Source organism: Amblyomma americanum, chromosome 8, assembly GCF_052857255.1.
Source record: "Amblyomma americanum isolate KBUSLIRL-KWMA chromosome 8, ASM5285725v1, whole genome shotgun sequence".
NCBI lineage: Eukaryota > Metazoa > Arthropoda > Arachnida > Ixodida > Ixodidae > Amblyomma > Amblyomma americanum.
The window spans coordinates 33,101,942-33,125,343 of record NC_135504.1 but is presented as its reverse complement, the minus strand read 5'-3'; the positions used below and the strand labels follow the sequence as shown (position 1 = coordinate 33,125,343).

General features: G+C 44.4%; 1 protein-coding gene across 3 annotated transcripts; it reads right to left on the bottom strand.

Annotated features, from left to right (window-relative positions):
* Positions 1 to 403: 403 nt before the first annotated feature.
* Positions 404 to 21,702, bottom strand: LOC144101275 (uridine phosphorylase 1-like). Of its 3 annotated transcripts, none has more exons than XM_077634373.1 (9): positions 21,564 to 21,691; positions 19,763 to 19,862; positions 10,728 to 10,857; positions 8,560 to 8,721; positions 6,192 to 6,306; positions 4,870 to 4,940; positions 4,113 to 4,254; positions 1,848 to 1,994; positions 404 to 626 (listed from the first exon to the last, which is right to left on the bottom strand). In XM_077634373.1, exons 1-9 carry the CDS (start codon positions 21,661 to 21,663, stop codon positions 475 to 477), a joined length of 1,119 nt encoding a protein of 372 aa, XP_077490499.1. In that variant the 5' UTR covers positions 21,664 to 21,691; the 3' UTR covers positions 404 to 474. The 3 variants fall into 3 exon arrangements, with proteins under 3 accessions (XP_077490499.1, XP_077490498.1, XP_077490497.1); XM_077634372.1 differs by lacking the exon at positions 404 to 626 and adding an exon at positions 644 to 1,170 and having other exon boundaries at positions 10,728 to 10,854; positions 21,564 to 21,702; XM_077634371.1 differs by lacking the exon at positions 404 to 626 and adding an exon at positions 646 to 1,170 and having other exon boundaries at positions 21,564 to 21,700.
* Between the last annotated feature and the right edge of the window lie 1,700 nt (positions 21,703 to 23,402).

The window sequence follows — 23,402 nt, the reverse complement described above, 5'->3', positions numbered from 1 at the left end:
GTGGCTTTGAATATTCATCGTTTCAAGAAGGCGAAGTCTCATGTAAACGCATTAGATCCAGTCAGAAAAAACGTGTAGTGCACATATATTTCACTGAACACAATACGTTTTGTAGACATATTTTAGCGCCTAGAGAAAGCTCGAACTTTAGGAGCTTTTTAAGGAACCATCATGGTTTCTTGTTCTTTACATCCTGCGATCAGTCATCTCATGCATATGTCACGCATGTCTATTAAATGTCATGTCATAGTAACTAAGATGTCTTGCTCATTTTGTCAAGACACGATGTCCAGGTGTCTGCATTTGTCTATCGGCATATTGGATGTCCAAAAGACGTAGTTTTGTCTAATTACCGAGCATGGCGCAGTGTGAAATCCTGCAAAAAGACTACACTGATAAGAGAAAAGGGTTGTGCACATCCATTGATGCAGTTTATTGAACTATGACGGCAACAGAGTGATGAGCGATTGCAAATTACGTTGACGCGGTGGTGGTTGAAAGGCGCCGCTTTATAAAGCGGAGCACCACGTACTGCGGCCGCAGCTGCCACTCACTCAAGACACTCTTGGGCGTATCAATCTGGTCGCCTTTCAGGCGGTTCAGCAGCGTCACACACACAATGGCACCTGCACAAGTGAAAGCCCAGCACAGTGAAGAAAGGAGCTGAAAAGATGGCCTCATCCATTTCGTGCTCCCCATATATTGCAAGAAACATGGCTTACATCATGTCACCATTTCAGTCCAGCTTCCATCCTGCCATGTGTATTTCCTTTCTCCGAGAGTCACATTCACTGAGTCTTCTGTACAAGCTTTCCCTGGCTTGGCTATACTTTTTCACGGCTGTACTACTACTACTACTACTACTACTACTACTACTACTACTACTACTACTACTACTACTACTACTACTACAGTACTACTGCCCCTGTCCAATATGGACTGTGCAGTGTTTCTGCATTGGGTGCAAACTGATGCTTATTCTGGAGTTAGATCTTGTAGCATGTTTAATAACAGTTGGGAAAAATACAGATATAAGAGCCAACCTTACTCGAAAGGGTGGATGAAATTTGACAAGAATATAAAGGGTGATTGGGGAACTCTGCTTTGGCAAAGCTATGGGTGGTGTGCATAAGACCTCAGGATCCCGAGCCTCCGTGATAGGGCATCTCTCTAGAATGAAAACAGCACGAGAAGTGGCCTCTGTTAACAGGCCGTCATCAATCAGAAATGCTCCCCAACCTCACAGGAGGACATGTTACGGCCACCACATTTTCTGTATGCTTTCTTGCAAGCATGCCGCTAACATCAGCTCTCTAGCCCTCAATAGCTTCTGGCACAGTACGACCAACACAAAGCTCACACATCAGTGCTTCTAACAGTGAAGTCAGAGTGTCGATTACCAACCCATTGGCAGTGCAAGAGATACAAAAAGCATCTCTTAATGTATGTTACTCTTGAAAAAAAAATGTACCTAATCAGTAATGAAATGCACTATACACAGCCTAGAGATCCTCAACTCCCCTCTGTGGAAGCAAACAGACAAGCTAAGAAATTGTCTTGCATGTCCCTTGGTGCTGGTTGCTGCTTTGAATTTTTCATAGCAAGAAAAGCTCATTGACATAACATGCCACTTAGCTTTACCAGTAAATTTGGTCCCATATAAGAAAGGTACAAGGATATCTAAGTATGTTTTTCTTGTTTTTGGTGTTGCTTGGGTCAGGTGAGACAAACTATTGAGCAAAAGACTTTGCAACTAGCTAGAAGCTATAAAAAGATGTGCACCTGACAAGACACCCTAAATGATCATATTTCCAACAAGATTACCAACAGTGCTGCAACATGCTGACCTTTGATGTTGGCATGGTGGCACATGGCAGCAAAAAGGGTGGCTTCCATCTCAATGTTGACCACACCAATGGAGTGCAGCTTCTCCAAGAACTCCAGTTTCTCTTGCTCTGTGTAGCCGCAGAAGGCCCCATCCAGCCGGCCTTGGCCTGCAGTAATCATCATTATAACAGGCAACTTGAGCCTCATACAAGACAAACCGCATTGCAATGCATTTAACACATGGCCGATAACGCCACACTGGTGTCACACGCCCTCAATGTTTTCCTGTGCTCTCACCTTACACTCCCCTTCTTGATCCGATGTAACTTTGCTCTCGTTTTCTCCCTTGTACTACCCTCCAGGTGCAAATGTAATTACATTAACTTGCCACCTGCTCACATAACGGCAAATGAAATGCAACAGCAAAATGTGGCTAAGGAAACTGCAGTGCTTTACAAGAGCCTCTGACTATGCCAGTCCCAACGCTGTCTATCAGGAGCACAGGAAGCTCCACCCAATAAAGCACTACCTCATGTCTATTCTGCAGCCCTCTAAGGAGCCCTCATGTTTATTTTGCTCCGTAAGCATCTCCCAGTGATCTTCAGTTACCTGTGTCTCATGAAAGCCATGGTCGCTCTGCCCCTGTGAACATCTCTGCTTCATCTCACAAACTGACAATCTGCTGGCCTCAAGTATCATTTCCTTCCTTTGACACCTACTCTGTTAGTCTTACTGACCATCAGTAGTCTGGTCTAAGCTGTAGTCTGTAATCAACTACTATCAGCCAAAGTATTTGTGTGAATTTATTTATTCTTTAACATATTACAGCCTCACATGGGAGGCTGTAATAGAAAATGATAAAAAGTGCACAAACAAGTCGTAACCACCAGCAACATCTGAGATACTATGAATACACTAGTAAATGTGTAGTAATAACACCTCCACTACAAATAGCAGAACCTAAAAATGATTTCAGAGTGATATGCCAGTGACAAGAGTGCCAAGTAATCATTTTTTCATCTGCACCGCTCTTGTCTATTCGAGACTTTCAGCTTCAATACATACCGTGAGCATAATACGCTGCTTCCTAAGAGCATTCATCAGATTTGCTGACCCAGCTGACTAACATCGACAGCTGGAACTCAAAGACAGATCTTCCACTTCCTCCAACTTCACGCTATAGCAAGGAATAATTCAGAAGCCCTAGCCACGACTTCAATGAAGAAAGGGATCTGTAGGCAATGAAACATGAGCATGCACAGGTTCTTTCAATCAGAATGCAGCATGTGCACAAAGCATTTACTTCAGGGACTTGAACTGATGCCAAAGCACATTTAAAAGCACAAATGAATGCAACAGCATGAAAATAACGGTTAATTTAGTTTAGATTGGTGCTAAACTTTTAGTATTGTGGCAGCAGCTACTGTAGCCAACAGAATATTCACATGAATATTCACTTATTTCCCATGAAGCACACCAACGAAGTGTCGCTCAACAACATTTTAAGCTCCTGCTCGAATGAGCACAATTTTCATCGTCATCAACAGACCACTCATGTCCACCGTAGAACAGAGACATTTCCCATTTACCTCCAATTAACACTGACCTGTGCCAGTTGTGACCATCTACTTGCAGAAACTTCCTAATCTCATCTGTCCATCCGATTCTCTGTTGCCGTCTGCTGCGTTTACCTTGCCTTAGAACCCACTCCGTTGCCCTTAACAACCATCGGCTATCTTGCTTTCACATTACATGCCCTGCCCACGCCCATATCATTTTACTGATTTCAGCTAAGATATCTTAAATCATATTCACTGCACAAACCGCTCTGCTTCCTTCCAGTCTCTTAACGTTACACCTATCATTTTCCATTCCATAGCTCGTAGCACTGCACTGACTACAGATTCAGCCTTATCACCGGCCTCCATGTTTCTGCCCTATAGGTGAGTACCGCTAATAGGTGAGTACAGCTAAGGTGCAACTATTGTATGTTTTTTTCTCGGGCGATATTGTTGGCGCGCTACTGATGACCTGACAGTATCTGCGAAAAGTGCTCCGCCTCATTCTCATTCTCCTAACTATTCCCCTCTCATGGTCTGAATGTGCTTGCCCTGCTCCAAAATATAAGCACACAGGTGCCTTTTTGATTGACCTATCAGAAAAGTGGCCACACTTGTGGCCACTTGTAATGGATGTGATGTCAAGTTTGGCTGTACTTGCCCAATAACCCGAGACAAGCAGCAGGCTATGAGCATAGCCCGGCGGCTGAGGCCAAGCAGGCTCACCTTCGTAGAAGTCGTCCGCGCACATAGTCTTTCCAGTGACGAGATTCAGCTCAGGCAGTGAGCGCCGCGCTTCGGCCACAATCTCCTCTGCCAGAGCCTTGTCCATCTTGGCAGGCCGAGACACGAGCTTGCCGAGTATGGGCTGCAGATGCCATAGATCATTTGCGACAATGGCACAACTTGAGGCAAAGCAACGAGCCGACAGTCAGAACACAAGCAGACTGTGACACATTTTTTCAGTGATGCAACATTCATCACATTTTCATAAAATCAGTTTTTGCTTTTACTTCACTATTAAAAAGGTGAAAGCAATAAATGAGCTAGGGTCACACATCATTTCTTCATTTCATTTCCTTCAGTGGCACTGCTATACTTTGTATGAAAAATCCCTTAAGTGCGCAAGTCACCCTATCCAAGACTTCAACAGCCATGTGTCACTTTTTAAAGACGTTGCTGGTATCATATCAATGTGGTCTACCAAGTCTTCAGAACATTAATACCAAGATTCAAGATTAATTTGCTATGTAATAAGAAACATGCAATAATGTAATATATCCTTAGTGCACAATGTGATGCTTTTCCAAGCAATGTCATGCGTGCACACCTTTTATAACTTATTCAACAAAAGGTATTGCTCCAAAGGTTGAAGACTGTTGCTCCTGACCGCCATGTTTCATGTTTTCTATGCCAAGAAATAATCCTCAAGGTTTTCGGCAGCTTGGGAGTTACAACTAGGAAAAAGTGCTTGGTGGCTCACCATTTCCAATGCTTCCCTGAGCAGACCATTTACTGCACCCGTGCTCACAACGACAGAGCCAGGAGGCACACCTATACAAGACAAAAGAAAGGCACCAACTTTATGCATTTGAACAACTTGCTCCTACTTTTACAACAATAAAGATATGGGCAAAAAAAGCATACTTTTCAACATGTTAAATCAGTATGTTTAAGATCAGTGTACCAGCCATCATTGATCACAAAGGAGGCATTGGACGACATGTTGTTTGCCACTGCACGCAAGGTAAGAAAGAGACTCTTTAACAAAGTTCATGCCTGCCCTGTCCTTCTTTCACTTTTGCAGCTGATGTAGCCAAGGCACCTCTGTTTTCTGGAAACATGTCGCGGTGCGTTGGTGATGATTTCGACCTCCTGCGTGGACAGTTAACCCCCGTGATGCTGGAGTGCCATTCAAGGCCATTCCACCCTCTCCCTGTATTGTCGCCTGGACGTGAGTGTTTGTACGTGCAGGAACAGGGAGCTGTGGGTTGAATGTCACGACAACCTTCGCGACCGTTGCAAGTTCTCATACGTCAACGGCTAATCAGGCATGGCCTTTATCGCCGGTCAGCAGTCCGAACCTCTTCTTTCGCACGCGGAGTGGAGAGTTTGTCACTCCACCCTCTCCAAACTTACAGGAAGTGCAGCGGTGGGCAGGTTAGTTCAATTATTTACAATTTCTGCGCCAACCAATCATCAAGCCGCCCTCAGTAATATTCCTGACAAACTCCATATCATGTGATGCCATCACCAAAATGTAACAAGCTCCACTTCAGAGACAATACCACTGCACTTTTAGGCATGATATGCATGGTATATTAGTGTCACCCAGACTTTTTGTGATAAACTTTAACAGAAAGAATAAAACACCAATTTTTGCAGCTAATCTCAAAATTTGTCTATGCCCTGGAGTGAATGTAGCGAGAGAAAACATTCCCAGCAGTGGCCCTAACCAGGCAGCTCATATGAAACATACTCAACTCATTAGATATTCAGTCTCAAAAAGCATGCAGTGCAGGCTAAGGCAGATGTAAGATTGGGGGGGGGACAGGCATTGTTTTGAACATAGACCTAACGCAACTCCTGTCTTGGAACATGCTGGAATCATGAATAAATAAATAAAATGTAAAAATAAATTTGTGTAACTTCATCCCCTTCTTTTTCCTGTGCTGCACATCAGCACTGCCACAGAGCAATGCCTACGAACTTCTGCGGGAATGGCAAGTGGCGGGCGCTACCCAATAGCAGGACAGTTCATATCACAAGCCTCGTCAGGGACCACCTCGTCAGTGAACCACCCACCGATGCCACCGCTGGTGCCAATACGGAAGACAACCACATCTTGGCAGTGGGCATAGTGCAGTAGCTTGAACACCTCGTGCAGTAGGATGGACAGTGAAGGGGCTCCCATGCCATGCTGAAGGACAAAGAAAACAAGAATTGGGCCTCAGATAACCTTAAGGAGGCTAAATATAATTCGTTAGTTTATAGTTAATTATATAGCAAAGTAAACATACATGCTCACCGAGTGTTCTTTACATTTCATTTTTCTGGTTTCTCTTATCACACATTGCCTTGTTATAGAGTGTTTGCAAATGCTAGTTTTTATTATAAGCTTTATCTTCACGTTATAAGCGCATATTTTATTAGCACTTATTATAAGCATTATTATAAGCGTGTTGCACATTTGTGTAACGTTACACATTCGTGTAACATGCTTGAGAATTTTGTTGACAAGTGATTATGTTGTTCTGAACACAATCTAGCTAAATTTTGATCACATTTGTGTAATATCAGGACAGAACGAAAAGCCCATAGCGCCTATGAAAAAAAAAAACACATTTTTATTTCCTATTTTTGGTTGCAGTATACAACTAGCGTGATTCATGTATCTATATGTAAAGGGTCCAGCAAAGTATAAATTCATAAACTGGTTTCAAAGAAATATCTAGCTACGCAGTTGAAAAATAAAGCATGTGCATGTTCAAGTTTCAATTCAGCCTGATAGCACTTTAATACTGAAGAGGTTCCTGGGTCCAGACAGACTGTTCATAATTTAGCTGTTAAATGTCTTCAGATTTAATTTTTTGCTCCTGAAGAATAAACTGAATTGAAAAAAAAAACCATCCACACATGTTCACACGTTGGCAGCGTTCTTTCATAGTAAGTAAAGCGTGGGTTTGAGCTAGTCGGTTGCACAGTGCTCTCACAATGTTAGTGAATTTTGTAAGTGAATTTATTGTTAGTGAAATTAGTGAATGAGCAGCTGAATTTTATGCTAAATGAAATGACTGATGACTAGAAAAGGCAAAATGAAGAGGTAGGTTACAAAATTGAAAAGAGCTGATGTTAAACAGTGTGAAGAATGAGCGACAACTCGTGATGGGTGGTGGAGTAACGGCAGCAGAGAGTGAGTAATACATCTAGGTCGAATAGGCATGCCATTTCTGCATTACCAAAGAGAAACCTACTGCTTACTGATATCCCTTACAAAAAGAGCGTATAGCCAATATACTCTGTCAGCTAGGATTCTCCAACGAAGCCACAACTTGGAGGTTAACAAAAAAGCCCTAAATGAGGCAAGAGACAGCAGAGTGAGGTATGGGAAGGAAAACAACCAGAGTAACACTGAAAGACAGAAAGTGAGCTGCATGGATTGGTGAACAAATGTAAGTTGTTAATATCCTCGCTGAAATCGAGAAGAGCAAATGAACTTTCGCAGAAAAAATGTGCAGGACAGATAGCCTGTGCCCTGCTCGAGTGACAGTGGATGCCAAAGTAAGGAACCATAGCCATGGGCAGCAAGAGGAGTTGGAGCGATGAAGCCATAAAATTCACAAGCTCCACCCAGCATGAAACAAGCGTAATAAGATCACTAGGAAGTCCTTTGTCAAGCAGTGAACTCAACTAAGGTGAGTTTCTCTCTTTTGCTTCTTTTTCTCTCTTGCTCCCATCTTCACTCTGTCTCTTTTGCTGCTGATTTTCTTTCTCCTCGCCCAGTATAGAGCCATAGGCTAGGCATTTGTGCCTGCAGCCAATTTGTCCACGCTTCCCGCCATAAATTCTCCCTCTTTTACTCTATCTCACAATTGAGCTGATAGTGGTGGTGCTGATAAGATGGATAATACTGGGCTTCATTGTGGATGACATCTATGAAGATTATCTCAGTGAGAAGAGTCCTATCCGTTATCGATAGAGAACAACTTTGTGGTACCAGTTTCGTAGCCAGCAGGCTCTGTGTTCAGATACACAAGGCTTTGCCAGACATACTGCACAATCAACAATTTCGCACTGAGAAGAACTGGCCACATTTGTGCAGGTATGAGCCAGCTGTTATAGACACATTTCTGATGCACCAAGACAGGAACCAAATACCTCTGCTCTCTGTTTTTACAAGGCAAATCCCAAAGCACCAGCGGTTCTAAATGACAACGTTTTAGAGATTTAATGTCTTCGCAGCTACTCAAGCAGAATTTAGCTCTTGGAGTCCGTAAGTAAGTGCATAAATTTGGCGTCAGGACTTCTTCAACACCTCACATTTGAGCATTCAGCCTTGATGACGGCTGCACTGAAACTTACAACCACTACCACTGCTACTAGTGAGAAGGGCACAATCGTCACCAATTTTATAAATGTGCAGAGCATGAAGCTGTATGGTGTGCATACTCACGCTGACGGACAGCACGGGCCCAACCTTGTACATGGAGTAGCGGCCGGCATAATGACTCAGGTCACAGAGGTCGGAGCCCGTGGGCAGCTTGACATCAAGCTCCTGCTTGGCCAGACGTGCAAACTGCTCCATGCGTGATGGTGTGCCCCCCATGCATACAAACTGCAAACATCGAATGCACACATGAGCACACAACCATGTTAACAATGAGGGTTCATGCAGGGTATGTACATGAGGGTTCATGAGGGCCTCTTTATTTAAACTAACTTATTTATTAGCTAGCATCTAATTATGCTTCATTACTCCAGAAACAAAGCTATTCAATATAGGCCTATTACTTCGTGAAAATATTACCCAACCAATAATTAAATTTCTTTTGCATCCACACTGACGCAGTTTATTCCGAATAACGAGGTACGATTACTTATGCCTCACATGATGCACGAAAACACTAAGGAGTTAATCTGCTTTGTGTTTTTAAATATTAATGTTATTTTCCTCCATCTGGGGAGGTGAGCAATCACACCCTTTAAAATAATTTATTACAATTCTGTAGAGTTTCTTTAAACACTCAAAAGCTGCTAGCTGCATTTCTTTAAAACAGGGTGTCATGTAACACTGAGAAAGGCTTTGGAGGCATTCTTAGAAAGATAAGCTGTGATAAGAAACAAAGAAGACAGATAAGCCCCAGAGTAATACACTGAAATGCAAAGATATGTGAGTTGGCAATGATAACAAAGATAAGTGGTGTCAGAAGGAAGAGCATCCTAGTGCACTGTGGGCAGGTATCCAGTACAGAATATTGTGCCGGGTCACGTGTAAGTACAAAGATGATTCAAAATAAATCGACGAAACAGCGCAGAAAAAACGTGGATGAAGAAGCGGAACCCGACGGCGGCGGCTGCGTTTTTATGGAGGAAAAACACTAAGGCGCCCATGTGCTGTGCGATGTCAGAGCCCATTAAAGATCCCCAGGTGGTCGAAATTATTCCGGAGCCCTCCACTATGGCACCTCTTTCTTCCTTTCTTCTTTCATTCCCTCCTTTATCCCTTCCCTTATGGCACTGTTCAAGTGTCCACCGATATATGAGAGAGATACTGCGCCCCTTTCCCCAAAAACCAATTATTATTATTATTATTATTATTATTATTATTATTATTATTAAGAAGCGGTGCAGGAAAGCACAATGAGTGCTTGTGCTACCCTATGTACTACTTCCTTGTCTGTGTGTTTTATGCACTATTTTGTCAACCATGAATTGTCCACTACTCTATACACCCATTTTAACATTCAAAAGCTTTTTTCTGGCTACTCACAGATATCAATCTGTCGCATCTTTAGGAGGTAATAAAGAGTGACTGATCGGAGTTCAGAATTTGAGGCTCTTTTTCTACAGCTGCACTTTCTTCAATAAATGCAGTGCACCGTAGCAGAAGCTGAGACCATAACCTTATTGAGCAAGGCAGCCAAAACAACGAACAATATGCACTTTTGTGCACTGTGTGGAAAAGCCTGCCTTCAGACTGTATAAGCCCTCTTTAATTCAGGATACAAGAGTGGGAGCTTCATAATTGCATGTTTATGACTTTGCAGATAAAAATATTCTATACAGGAGTGAGCATAAAACACACACAAGCTAACATATTTTCTATGTTTATTTACCAAAACCAACATCTCTGGCATCTGGTAGGAAAGGGAACAAACATTTGCATAACATTACGAAAAGATATATGCGTCCAGGAACAAAAAAGCTCCTGAAGAAATACTTGTAACAGAAACTTGTCAAGAAAATGCTCAACTTCTGTAGTGTCGCACAGCTTTAGTAAGAGGAGGAGCAAGCAGAGGATCGATTCTCCAAGATGACTGCACTCGACTTTGATACCGATATAATCAAACCAATCAGATTGATCTCAACAGATATTAAACTGCAAAACAATCTCACCTACATATAAAGCACAGACACTAAGCCTTAGTTGTCAAGGAGGCTCAACACAGAGTGTTGAGGCAATCTACATTCTCTTCAGACGGTTTGAAGCAAAGATTCAAATTTTAGCCAGGTACACCTAGAAATACAGAAGTGCTCATGTGCTGGTAAGTTTTTAAGTCGATTATTTCAGAGGACAAGGCCACCTTAGCAACACACCCAAGAGAACATAACCAGCCTCACCTTGACGTCACCGAACATCTCCACCAGGGGGTGTGTGGCAGTGGACAAGGCCAGGTGGTACAGGTGGTCTGAGCTGAGCTTTGCCAGGTGAGAGTTGTGAAGCTGCACTCGACCATTTCTACACTCACTGCTGTGATCAGAAGAAAATGCTTTCATTATTGTACACATGTCAAGTCAGAAGCGCAGATCAATCCTAAGCCTCTTGTACACTTCAGGAAACTTTTTCTTGCTTGTATAATTCATCCCATCTCTGCTTCAAGGCAACAACCGTCCCTTGAAAAAATGACTCCAGTACATCATCTTTGTAAAAAATGGCTAAACTCCCCTCAGATAGTGGACACAGGTAACCATAAACTGTACTAATGTAACCAGAACAAACCTAAAAATCATGCAAAACAAGAAAAATGACAAAGGTTTTGTTGTTTTAAAAAGCACTGTTGTCACTAAATGGTGATTTTAGCAGGGTAGCACATGTATTTGTAACAACTTCTTTTGCTATAATGAATAAGTGACTGCATCAGGATATGTTAAAACTTTTAAAACTAATACCACATTTCAAAGGAAACAGCGTTAGAAAGGTGTACTGGTAGAGGAAAATATTTGTGGCTTGCACACTCATTTTGTGTATGCACTTCACGTGGAACTTTTTAAACTGAGAGAAATGACATCCACTGTCTGGCCCATGAAAACTCAGCTACCTTTACTTTATCAATGCTTGCACTATGAACAAAAAAAAATTGAGATGCAAGAACAAAATACTACAATCTAGTAAATGGAGAACAAGAAATGTAAACTGAGTCCATTGTCATTTTTGAGGAGAAATCATTGCACTTTAGAAGTAATAATTTATCATGCAAGTGTTTAATTACCCTGAACAAGGCTAGTCTAATTCTTTTGTTTGACTTTGAATTGACCTTTTCATGTTCCATAGTTTTGCAATACTAGTACACTAACCAATTCTATCACCAACTTAGGTAAAACAGTGACGTCACTTCCTCATCTGTCTGCACTCTGACGACACAATATGACAATAAAATTTGACACATTCTCCCCCTGACGTAAAACACTGACGTGACTTCCTTATTTCATCTGCCTGTTTACGACCAAATATAGCGATAAAATTTATATTCTCATTCACTTCCTTTTCTTTTAGTGCCTGGATAATTACAGGATGTCGAAAGTGCCTCTTCCAGGTATTTCACCCTGGGTGCAGCGAAGAACAAGCCTGAAATACAATTGTGCACATTGGAAGAACTGACATTTTTCTGAGATGTTTTCATGGGACCCAATGTTTCCCACATGTAATGTGGATGCATGTGTGAAGCATTGACAAATGTGCATACAGTCAGCCACCCAGGTGGTAGCTCATCCTCACTTTTATTTATTTTCTAATGATAACAGCCGACAAATTCCTTTGTTAATTTTAAGGCCTCCAGCACTTTCCCTGGCTGTAACCCTCATCTACATATTTGTTTGTACATTTCTCATCACGTGCTCATTCATGAATTTCTTATTTGATCCAATTTTTATTTGACCTGAGAAGCAAATATGCAACATATAATATTTGTCAATGAAAATGTCAGAACTCAAACTAAGGATGTGCTTGTGGTCACAATGCTGTGGTCATCCCATGCATCTTGAGGAACTCCAATGGTATTTTCTTATGGTGTTCAGCAAGTTTAATCCAGGGTTTAATTCGTTGCATGACACTTTGCAACTACTGTCTTTCTGACTAAAGGAAATGCAAATGCTTTTCAATTTCCAACAATGAAAAAAAAATGTCCACATCTTCAAACGATGTGAGTTTTCATGCATAAAGAAACATTTTGCATGAACCAGTTCAAGTAAACGAAGAAACATTGTTTTTCATATGCATAAATTACACCAGTTCATCAGTGGCATAATTAACCATGAGCTGTGCAAAGAACATTCAAATCTTAGTACATTATAGTGACCTAAAACAAAGCTCAAGTAGTACTACTATTATTTTCTTTCAAGATTTATGATACTTTGATGATTCCACTAGGCACACTTAGTAGCACAAGGGTAAATGACCAAGCCACTGTAGTAACTGCACTTTGCCTGTGCTTCGATCATTTGCAGGCCTTGAACATGCAAAGCCCATGCACTCAAACACTGCTCCAAGCAGGACCTGATTAGATAACACGATGGCCTAGCTTAGGCAATCACAATGCCTGTCTCCTTTGCTGTGCGAAGGACACTTACGCAGCCCCCCAAAAAAGGCCATAAACAGCGCAAACAATGCTATAGGTGCTTCTCTCTGGCATGGAGCTAACAACTCACAAAATATGTGAGGCAGCAAGAGAAAGCTTTATTTTGCACCCCTAGTCCGGGTCACTGCATGATTCAAGTGTGTGGGCTGAGACAGCTACTTGGAGCAGTGTAGAGGCGACAGCACACATTACTGTAACTAATGCCTGGACAACTTTTAGAGGTTGGTTAGTTTGCACATGAATAGATGCTGCAATTCAAAAGCAACATATTTTTTGCAGCAGGAAACAGAAGCAGCGGGAATGAAAAACTGTAAACGCGAACAAGAAAGCCAAGCAAAGCAAACTCAGTCAAAATCAAACTTCAAAAAGCACAACTGGGACCGATAGAAAACCAATTCAAAGCCAAACAGAACCAACTGAATTTCAAACACATCTAAGCTTTCTAGAAGTTCTAATTCGCCTTCATCGATTGGCGACATTGAACATTACATTCGTGAATTACTTTCTCAATACAAATAGCAAATGGAACTTTTTAGAACCCAACTGGAACCAACTAGATTTCAACTGGTTACAATTGTGTTTCGGACATCCCAATTTAATTTTTTTTTTAACTGGGAATACGGAAACAAAAAGCACCACAGCCAGTGCTAGCGTAAGTTCCTCTGCCATCAGTAACACCCTCCTTCCCGGCCAGTCAAAAAAGACCACTTGGAATTTCTGAAAGCACAAGTACCCAACGAACACTGAAACTCCCTTAGACGTCCTGTGGACGTCCTGTGGACCTCCAGAACATCAACGGGTCACACAAGGGAGTTTCAGTGCCCATTGGGTGGAACTAATAACTGGAACCAAGCAGAATCTAGTCGGTTTCAATGGCGTTTATGGAAGTTCCATTCGGTCCTTTATGACAGGGCGGGATTGTCCTGAACCGGAAGCCAGGCGCCAGAGATGTTTCTGACGCTACTCTCGTATGCCGGCAGGAAGGGCTCGAGGATGTCCGTAGAGGACTGGCTTGCAGAGGGCAAAGAGAAAGGGGAGTCATATTTCGGGTGGGCATGCCACCTCCGTGATTAACACAAGTACAAAATAAAAATAACATTTACTGAACCTTTATTGTCCCGTTTTTCGCGCTGTTTCCTTGCTATAATCATGAATCAACTGGCCAAAAATTCTTCCGTTTTGCAGTTAAAAGAACAAAATTGGGTGAAGATGGCTTCACACATTTGCTTAGTAACGCCGCAGAATGTATGGACAAGGAAGTTTATAGGTGCAAACACTTCGTCTGGGACGCAAAGAAGCTACTGGCAAACTTCCCAATGCCGTCAATGGGTGGCGTGACTGAAGCGCGGTGAAATCTAATCCGAAACTATAGGGCCGCGCGCGCGCGCGGCGTTATTCGCGACGCATTAGCGTCACCTCTTGCACCACGGCGCGAAAGACAACGTATTTCTGGCGGCCTCGGAAGCTCTCCGGGCTTCCTTGTCAACAGGAAAAGGAGTAATTGCGCATCACATGTACGCGTGTAGCTATGATGCGCGGCTACCGAGCTCTAGGTCCCGGGATCGAATCTCGGTCACGGCAGTCGCATTTTGAAGCCTAAATGCAAGCACGGCCGGATGCTGTGCGACGTCACAGCATCTTATAAACAGGGCCGGGTTTTATTTTTATGCTTTTATTGAATTCAAATTCGGTTACACATCGGATTATTCAGTCAAAATTTTTCGTAATTCGGGTTTTCTTTCGGGTTCTTTTTTGCACCAAAACACAATTTACTATGAGCACCAATTGTTTTCATGCAGGACACAAAATGTACCTTTTTTTTTTACTCAGTATTTCCGAACAGCATCGAAACGGCGTTACCTTGAAAAACTGTTTACCAAATCAGATTTTTTTTTTCCCCTGAAGAATTGCGGATTATTTCTTCGCGTACAGTAACAGTCTCCTATGCAGTATCTGCGTGCGGATGCGAGACCTGCCTGTCTTCCATTTTGCGAGAACAGTCGCTCAACATCCCTAATGCCGTTTTAAATACGCAAGAGCCCAGCAGCAGGGCGTCGTTCGCCTGGATAGCTCTTGACACAACCATGTCACGAACAAAAGGCGTTTAAGAGAGATTTAGGATCGGCACTTGAAGAAAAATGCCCCTCTGCAATAAGCACAGCATATTCGCTCATTTCTCGGGCGGTGTCTTAATTCAGCTTTGTGCGCTGAAAAACGCACGTTCTCTAGATTCTTTCATGCAGGGTGCTTCGCCTAAGATTTTACCCAATTTTCAAAAACAGGCTTTCTGAGTTTGAAGAGGGCTTTTTTTCGCCATAGCATTTCCAGCGGTGTATTACATCAAAACACAGCTAAAACGTGCTAACTGGTAGGCTGGGTAACTAATAGTGAATAGTTAACTTTTTAACCATTGCTGTTAGGGTCCTTAATTATTGAGAGGTGCGTAGCCCACTGTAAGTAGTACCCATATCAGTTTTTAGAATTTCGAAAACGCGGTTACCCTCGGAGCTGTGGCTCAACAAATTTTGGCTATTTCGACGAGTTACGTGCACTGGAAAGGTCGCTTCTCCTGCAAGTTTCTCGAAAACGCACGTATTTTTGGCGCGATGCAGCCAGAATTTGTTGGGCCATAGCGCCTAGGGTAACCGCGTTTTTGAAATTCTAAAACCATGATATTACTTACGGTAGGCAACACGCCTAAGGGTAACAGTTAAACGTTAACTAATCAATAGTAGTTAACCTGCTTCTTGCCAGTCAGCACGTCTTAGCTAGGTACTCTAATCTACTACACCGCGCTGGAAATGCTATGCCGAAAAAAGGGCTCGCAAAACTCCAAAAGCCTATATTTAATGTTTGTGTAAAGTCGTAGGTGAAACACCCGGTGTAAGCACATTACGAGTACTTCATTTTCTGCTCGTGTGTGTTCTCTGAAAGGGCCATTTTTGGGTAGCACTCGGGTTCAACCCGATTGTTAAGAAATCTGTTCGGCGTGTAAGAATCGGTTAAGATCAGGCTTTACACGATAACTAAGGGCACTAGTTATAAACGGGCGGTCGACATCTTTAACCCGGAGCCCTCCACTAGTGCGTCCCTGAGCCTTTATACATTTATAAGCAGCTCGCTCTAAATACCACCGAAATAAATCACGAATAAAGTTACGCGCAACTAGGGAGTAAGCACGCACGTACTGACGTATTTCGCTTTTCTAATTTATTTTTGTAACAGAGCTGGGGAATAAACTGCCTGCTCATGTTGCAGAGAGGTAAGACATGATTTCAGACAAGTCTCGACGAATACTTTAATGAATGCTAACATGTTGCTGCCTGTTCTTCGCGTCCTATTACTTTGTATGTGCATTTTTGCTTTCTATGCATTTGTACCAGAATATATATAGCAGCTTTTTTGAGATGGTGTTTATACAATTCAAACTCAATCTGATCGTAATTTTATTTTGTCATATTTGATAATTTTACCAGGTGCTATTGCTTTTGTACGTATTGTTGATACCTTCCCTGTCATGAACCTTATTAAGGGTTGACAGTATGAATGAATGAATGAATGAATGAATGAATGAATGAATGAATGAATGAATGAATGAATGAATTATTGGCATCCACCCAAGCGCAGCCGTACGGGTATAGAAATGAAAGCTATACAGCTTCCACAGAAACTTCGTAGGTCAAGAACAAGTACACTACTCCCGAGTATTAGACAACTAGCTAAATGGGCGAGCTGGTTTCGCATCGATGGGAAGAGTGCCGAGATTACGAATGAATGCACTGGGAAATACACGCGAGCGATGCGCGATAACGCGGTCGCACGCTATCCTACGCGATTTCGAAAGCCGGTGTGTTATCGCCAGCACGAGCCATCCAGCCCCAACAAATAACCTCGTCAGCCGTCCCGACCGCGGCAGTGAACACCAGTTACGCATTATCTGCTTGCACCCGACTATGTAATAGATAAACTTGAAGTTTTTGTCACAGCGCGATGTGAGGCCAGTTAGTTCATAACGTACTTGCAAGTACCGGGTGTTTCAGCAAACACTTTCAAAAATAACTTTTTTGGGGGCCAAAATGTAGCTTTTGCGGCATGGTATTGCCAGTGTTGGCGGACACCAGAATACCGGTGAATCGTCTTAAGTAGTAGGCTGGTTAACTAACTTTTTTTTAGTAGGCTGGTTAACTAATTTTTAATAACTAACTATTTAACAAGTGGAGTTAGGGGCCTAGTAGCAATTAAAGATTTGCAGCCGGTCGTTAGTACTGGCCATATCATTATTTTCAATTTTGAAAACGCGATTACCCTTGGCGCTCGACAAAATTTGGCTTTTTGCGACTAGTTACGTGCACTGGAAGGGTTGCTTTGCCTGCATGCTCCCGAAAGCGTACGTATTTTCCCACGATGCAGCCAGATTTTGATTAGCCACAGCGGCGAGGGATATCCCGTTTACGAAACTCTAAAATCTGATATGGCTATTACTAACGACCGGCTACAAATCATTAATTAATTGCAATCAGTTGCCTATCTATGATAATTAAAATGTTGTCAGAAATTAGTTAACCAGCTTACTACTTAACACAATTCATCGGCTTTCCGGTGTCCAACACTGGTAATACTATGCCGCAAAAGCCATAATTTTAACCCAAAAAGCCTGTTTTGGAAAATTTTTGATAGTCTTCCCTGAAACGCCTGGTATAAGTGTACTTGCAAGCATAAGTAGATTTATATATAGATATATATAAGAGCATATATATATTTAGCTCCAAAACCGGGACGGCGAGATGCAGAGAGCCCCGCCGCGGTGGCTCAGTGGTTAGGGCGCTCGACTACTGATCCGGAGTTCCCGGGTTCGAACCCGACCGCGGCGGCTGCGTTTTTATGGAGGAAAAACGCTAAGGCGCCCGTGTGCTGTGCGATGTCAGTGCACGTTAAAGATCCCCAGGTGGTCGAAATTATTCCGGAGCCCTCCACTACGGCACCTCTTCCTTCCTTTCTGCTTTCACTCCCTCCTTTATCCCTTCCCTTACGGCGCGGTTCAGGTGTCCAACGATATACGAGACAGATACTGCGCCATTTCCTTTCCCCCAAAACCAATTATTATAAATTATTATGCAGAGAACACCAGCGATCGTGTTGTCTTCTGGGCGTTTGTCACTAATTTTATGCATGGAGCTTTATTTTCGCTTTCTGTGCTCAGGTAAAGACCAGACAAAATGAGTTCCATTTCTGAAACTTCACTGAACCATTGCAATCCTGCAGCTGTAAGGCCACATTCAATTTAACGGAGACGGTAGCATAAAGGGTGTTTCACCTAAGACTTTGCAAAATTATTAGAAACAGGATTTTTGAGTTAGAAGAGCGCTTTTCCGGCGTAGCATTGTCAGTGGCGCACAACACAGCTAAGACGTGCTAACTAGTAGACTGTTAAACTAATATTGAATAGTTAGCTTTTAACTATTACTGTTAGGGTCCTTAATTAGTGAGAGTAGTGTAGCCCACCGTAAGTAATATCAATATCAGTTTTTAGAACTTCGAAAACGCGATTACCCTCGGCGCTCTGGCCCAACAAATTCTGTCTACATCGCTCCAAAATGCATGCGCTTTCGAGAAGCTTGCAGGCAAAGGAACCTTTCCAGTGCACGTAACTCGCCAAAACAGCCAAAATTTGTTGGACCACAGCGCCGAGGGTAATCGCGTTTTAGAAATTCTAAAAACTGACATGGATATTACTTACGACGGGCTACGCGCCTCTCAGTAATTAAGGAGCCTAAAAGTAACGGTTAAAAAGCTTACTATTCATTATTAGTTAACCAGTCTATTAGCACGTCTTAGCTGTAATCTAATGTACAACACTACGCTGACAATGCTATGTCGAGAAAACGCTCTTCTAACTCAAAAAGCCTATATTTAAAAGTTGTGTCATCATCATCATCAGCCTGACTAGGCCCGCTGCAGGTTAAAGGCCTCTCCCATGTCTCTCCAATTAACCCAGTCCTTTGCCAGCTGCCAGCAGACGAAATGGTCGCGAGTGCGACAATGGGACCTTGTTCCGCGGATTGTCATTCGTCAAAAACGAACACTGACAAAACTATTGGAAAAAAGAAAGCTTATGCGAGAGCAATTAAGTTACGACAAAAGAGTGTCTCGAAGATGTTAAACTTCCCTTACACGATATCTTCATCAGTTTTGCGCGATCGATAGCTTCAGCGTCGAGTCAAGCAGCTCCTAATGCATGGCTTGCGTTCGAAAGCGTAGTACAAACCAGTGCGTTTATCAGCTGGTTCCGTCAATGACCCGATACAGTGAATTAAGTTCGGTATAGTACGTATATACAGCCGGCAGCAAAAGTTCACGGGATGCGTGTGTGCTGACAAATTTTGTCACTACACCGCCGCAGCAGCCAGTCTCCTGAAATGCCTGCAACACGGAACGCTCATGCATCAAACACAGGAGTGAATACCAGGAAATGCACTAGGGAGCGCAGCAGTGAATTTCTTGCCGAGAGTACGCGTCCCGCAAACTTTTGTCGTCGACTGTACATCGTGACAGTACAGCCAGTTGAAACGTCTGCTAACTTCAGGGCATACTTGTGAAAGCGTACTTTCAAAACAACAACCTCTACGAATCGGAGTCAATCGGATTTCAATACAGTGGTTTCCAGTTTTGTTTTTGGAAGGTTCTACTTGGCTCAAGCTGAGTTTGCGCAAGTTCTAATTGGTGTTGTGAACGGGGCTGCTCAGAACAACACCGCGCTCGCAGACGAAGCGATCCACGCGAGCGCACGTGCGCCTGTCTTACCGGTCGTCTGTCGGCTGTTCCCGGTGCACAGTGGCGGCGGTAGTGCCGGCAGCGTCGGCCGGGAGAGGCTCGTAGTTCTCCATCCCGTCCTCAAATGAAACTGGCATCGTAGGCGAGAGAACAAAGTGGAGCAGCAAGGTGGCGGTTGCCCAAGGAAACGGCGGAGGGGGCAACAGATAAGGCCAGCCAGCTAGGAGCGAGGGTGGGGGGTGCTAAGCGAGCGGCTGGCAGGGGACTCCCGTTATCGACGGAGCGAGCGAGAGAGGGAGCGTGCGCGCGAGCGCCAACGGCCAACTGTTGCGGAACGCAGCGGCGACGTAGAGAAAGCACGCACGTCACGCAGCTGTTGTTTAAAATGACCGCTCGCCCCGACTCGGCGGGGGCAAAAAAAAAAAAGCAAATTTCCCGCCGCCGCCGACCCCATCCGGGATCGTGTGCATGTCATAGCGCACATGGAGAAAAAAAAACACGAAAAGGAAACCCAGGATGCAGTGTTGCGAAATGCGGCTGGCCTCCGCATGACAAGGGATCCTGAAGCCGTTCCCCTTTCCTCCTCTTATCTCCCCAAGCGCACCTAAGTCAGCTGCTCCACGGGGGGGGCCGAAACCCAACCATGACCAATAAAACGCGCCAGGCCCTGTCACGTGGGATGGTGTGAGTGGTAGCGCTCCCTCTCATTTTAGTGACTCCAAGGTCATCAATCAAGATTCTTTGCACTCAGAATAGGGGCACGTGTTTGGGTATTTCCGATTGCTACTCGCACTGCAAACTGGATGCAGACCCACTTGAGAGAACATTTACATGGCTTTTAGAGCGACAGCTGCATAAAGGACATACTCAGCAGTTCCCGGTGTCGGCTTAGCGTAGTATGTAATAACTGAAGACGTTCAACTGTTGCTCAAAAACAATGCAGTCAAAGCGGACTTGAGCCCTCGGTGACGTGTGCGCTGGCACATGTCACTGCTCCTGACGCTGCGAAAACAGTCATCGTGCGATTCAGGTCTGCCTGGGAGACGGTGGTGAAGGGCGGGGCGAAAAATACGGGAGATATTTTCTGTGCGCTCTGTGCCAACGAGTGGCTTGCCTTGAGACAGCTCCGGTGAGAGGACAGCTATCGAGTGGACGTGCGGAGCTCACAGGATGCCCCGGCTTTTGGACAATCTGTTGCTCTCGGCTACACAGTAGTCGCTTCGTTACGGAGGGGATCGTAATCGTTTCAGACTGCATCCATCCTACGTCACTACTATGGGGGCGCGGATTGAACCGTGTGCAGCTCTGAGAGGGGGTACAAGTTCTCCCTGTGACGTAATGTACTGAACCTTCTGTAGTGTGGTACTCAGCGAGCTCCACAATGAATCAGAGCATCAGGTCAGGCTAGAAAAGGAAACGCATGAGGCGGGAGGGGAGAGGGTGTTAACATACGTACCAGGCCACTACAATGGATGCCCACTTACCGCACTGTTCAGAGCGAAAGTTCTATGTCAGGAAGGACAGATAGCAATGCTGTTCGCGTCTGTGTTGCAGGGAGAACCCGACCTCAAACCGCAAAAGCAGCTACGGATGATAAAAACAAAAATTATTGTGATACGATAAAAATAACGAAAAAGAAAGTGTCCCTGCCCGTACCAGATGATAAAGAGTTAGACCGCTCTCTCTAGATCTCTCTCTTCGTTAACGGTGGAAAAATGCCACTGAACTTTGCCAGGGGTTTGATTGACAAACTCCGTGCCCCGCTGAACAGTGAACACGGCAAGGAGTCACACATGCACAAAATAAACTCTACATCTAAAACGGCACCTACCCACTATTGCTGCAGGCCTGACTCGCTGCTCTTGCGACGCTGTTCGGTGATTTCGCGATGCAGGAACGCCACGGATCGAAACGACCACACTGACAGGCATCCAGATAAAAGGCGGCCGCCTCGTCGCCAGTCGCAGCAACAGGCGCAGCCGGAAAGTGGCGAGGCGAAAGTCTAACCGTAACTCGAGAGATATACGCTGCTTTGGCTGACGACAGTGCAAGCACACCGTGAGAACGTAAGCGTGATAGGCGATACTCGCCGGAAGCCAGCGCGCCACATCAGCTCTCCTGTCTGTGAACGTGCATCAAGTTCGACACCATACACTGTCCACAGTTCCCGAGCAAGGCCTTCTGGCAGCCTCGTTCCTGCCTTCCTGTGGCCCAGGAAGGCCCGAAACTGTAGCCCGTTCTTTGAAAGTACGTACATTTATTTGTATGCTGTCCGCGGGAAGCCCGTAAATAGGCAGGGTGTGGATGAAACGCGTCCTGGCCACGGGTCGAAACAAACTGTGCAGACGCTGCTTATTCAACATTTCTACTGCGTGCATCTGTTCCAATCTGCCTAACTGTGAACGCAGACCAACACGTCCAAGCAAACTAGCCGATTCAATCGAATCTCGCCCGCTTTGGCACCTAACACGGTGAGGCGCTCTAAATGGTTTGCAGCACAAAGGGCGCAGCAAGGTGATATATTGATCACCATCGTTACCTGATTACGCGCCGCGTTTTACTGTTAAGGTCTGTCGATTACTTATGGAGCAAGGGCAGTTTGGCTAAAGACCGCCATGGCACAACGCAATATATTTTTTACATAATGTGGGGCCCAAGACCCACGTCCCGACCATTTCACCCATGATAAGCAGATCACCAAGCCAGGAGAAAGCTTGTGCCCCTTGTACATCACCCATGGGTGCCCGGCTGCACTGGGGATATACCTCGGCAAAACCATGAATACTCACTTAGGCTCACTCAAAAAAGCTTGGTCAACCTACCGGCTCACCCAAATTGCATAGAACTCACCGAGGCCCGGGCTCACTCGAAGTCACTCATTTAGGCTCACAACTCATTTGGGCTCACTCACGAGACATCCGGCGTAAACCAATCATAACGACTCATGGCTCACTCATTTCGACTTACAAGAACATGAGAATGCGCGGCGTAATATGGGTTCGAGTGTGTACAAGACGCACAAGGGACCCTCGCCTCCCGCGCTAAGACATGGTGAAACTTTTGTCAAAGCTTCCGACGTACGCACCCCCATGCGAAGAACGAGGTCCTCCTCTTCGGTCGCCCAGACATCGAGAAGCCGCTTCGCCCCAAGCGCCCTTGGTCGCGCCAGTAAAACCCCTCCACTCTCAGCGAACGAGGGAGAAAAAAAAAATCTCTAAGCGCACAACGTCGTCACGGAAACTCAGATCACGACCTGAATGCGAGCCTGACTGCGCCCGAGTGAGTCAACTCATGAGCGAGACATGTGACTGCATGAGGATAAGACCCAGCGCACCTCCTGCATATGTGATCAATGGTTGTCGAGACAAGGGATAACAAAAGGCTACGGCATGAACCAGGAGTGCTTCGCGGACGGTTCACATTCGGGACACGCGTTGAGGTATGCAAAGCCGCCACGCTGACTGTCCTAGCTGTTTGCTCCAATTACAATCGCGTGTTTCAAACAGCGCTTACAATCGCATATCTGGAGCTACCATGGTGCCGCTTTTGCACAAGTCTCCATCGTAGCATTGTTCATGTGAGATTAGCTGAACGTCTGCTCACACTCACGCCCCAACGGGAGGCTTCAGTGTGCATACACTCTAAACAAAAACAAAAATGCCTATATGCG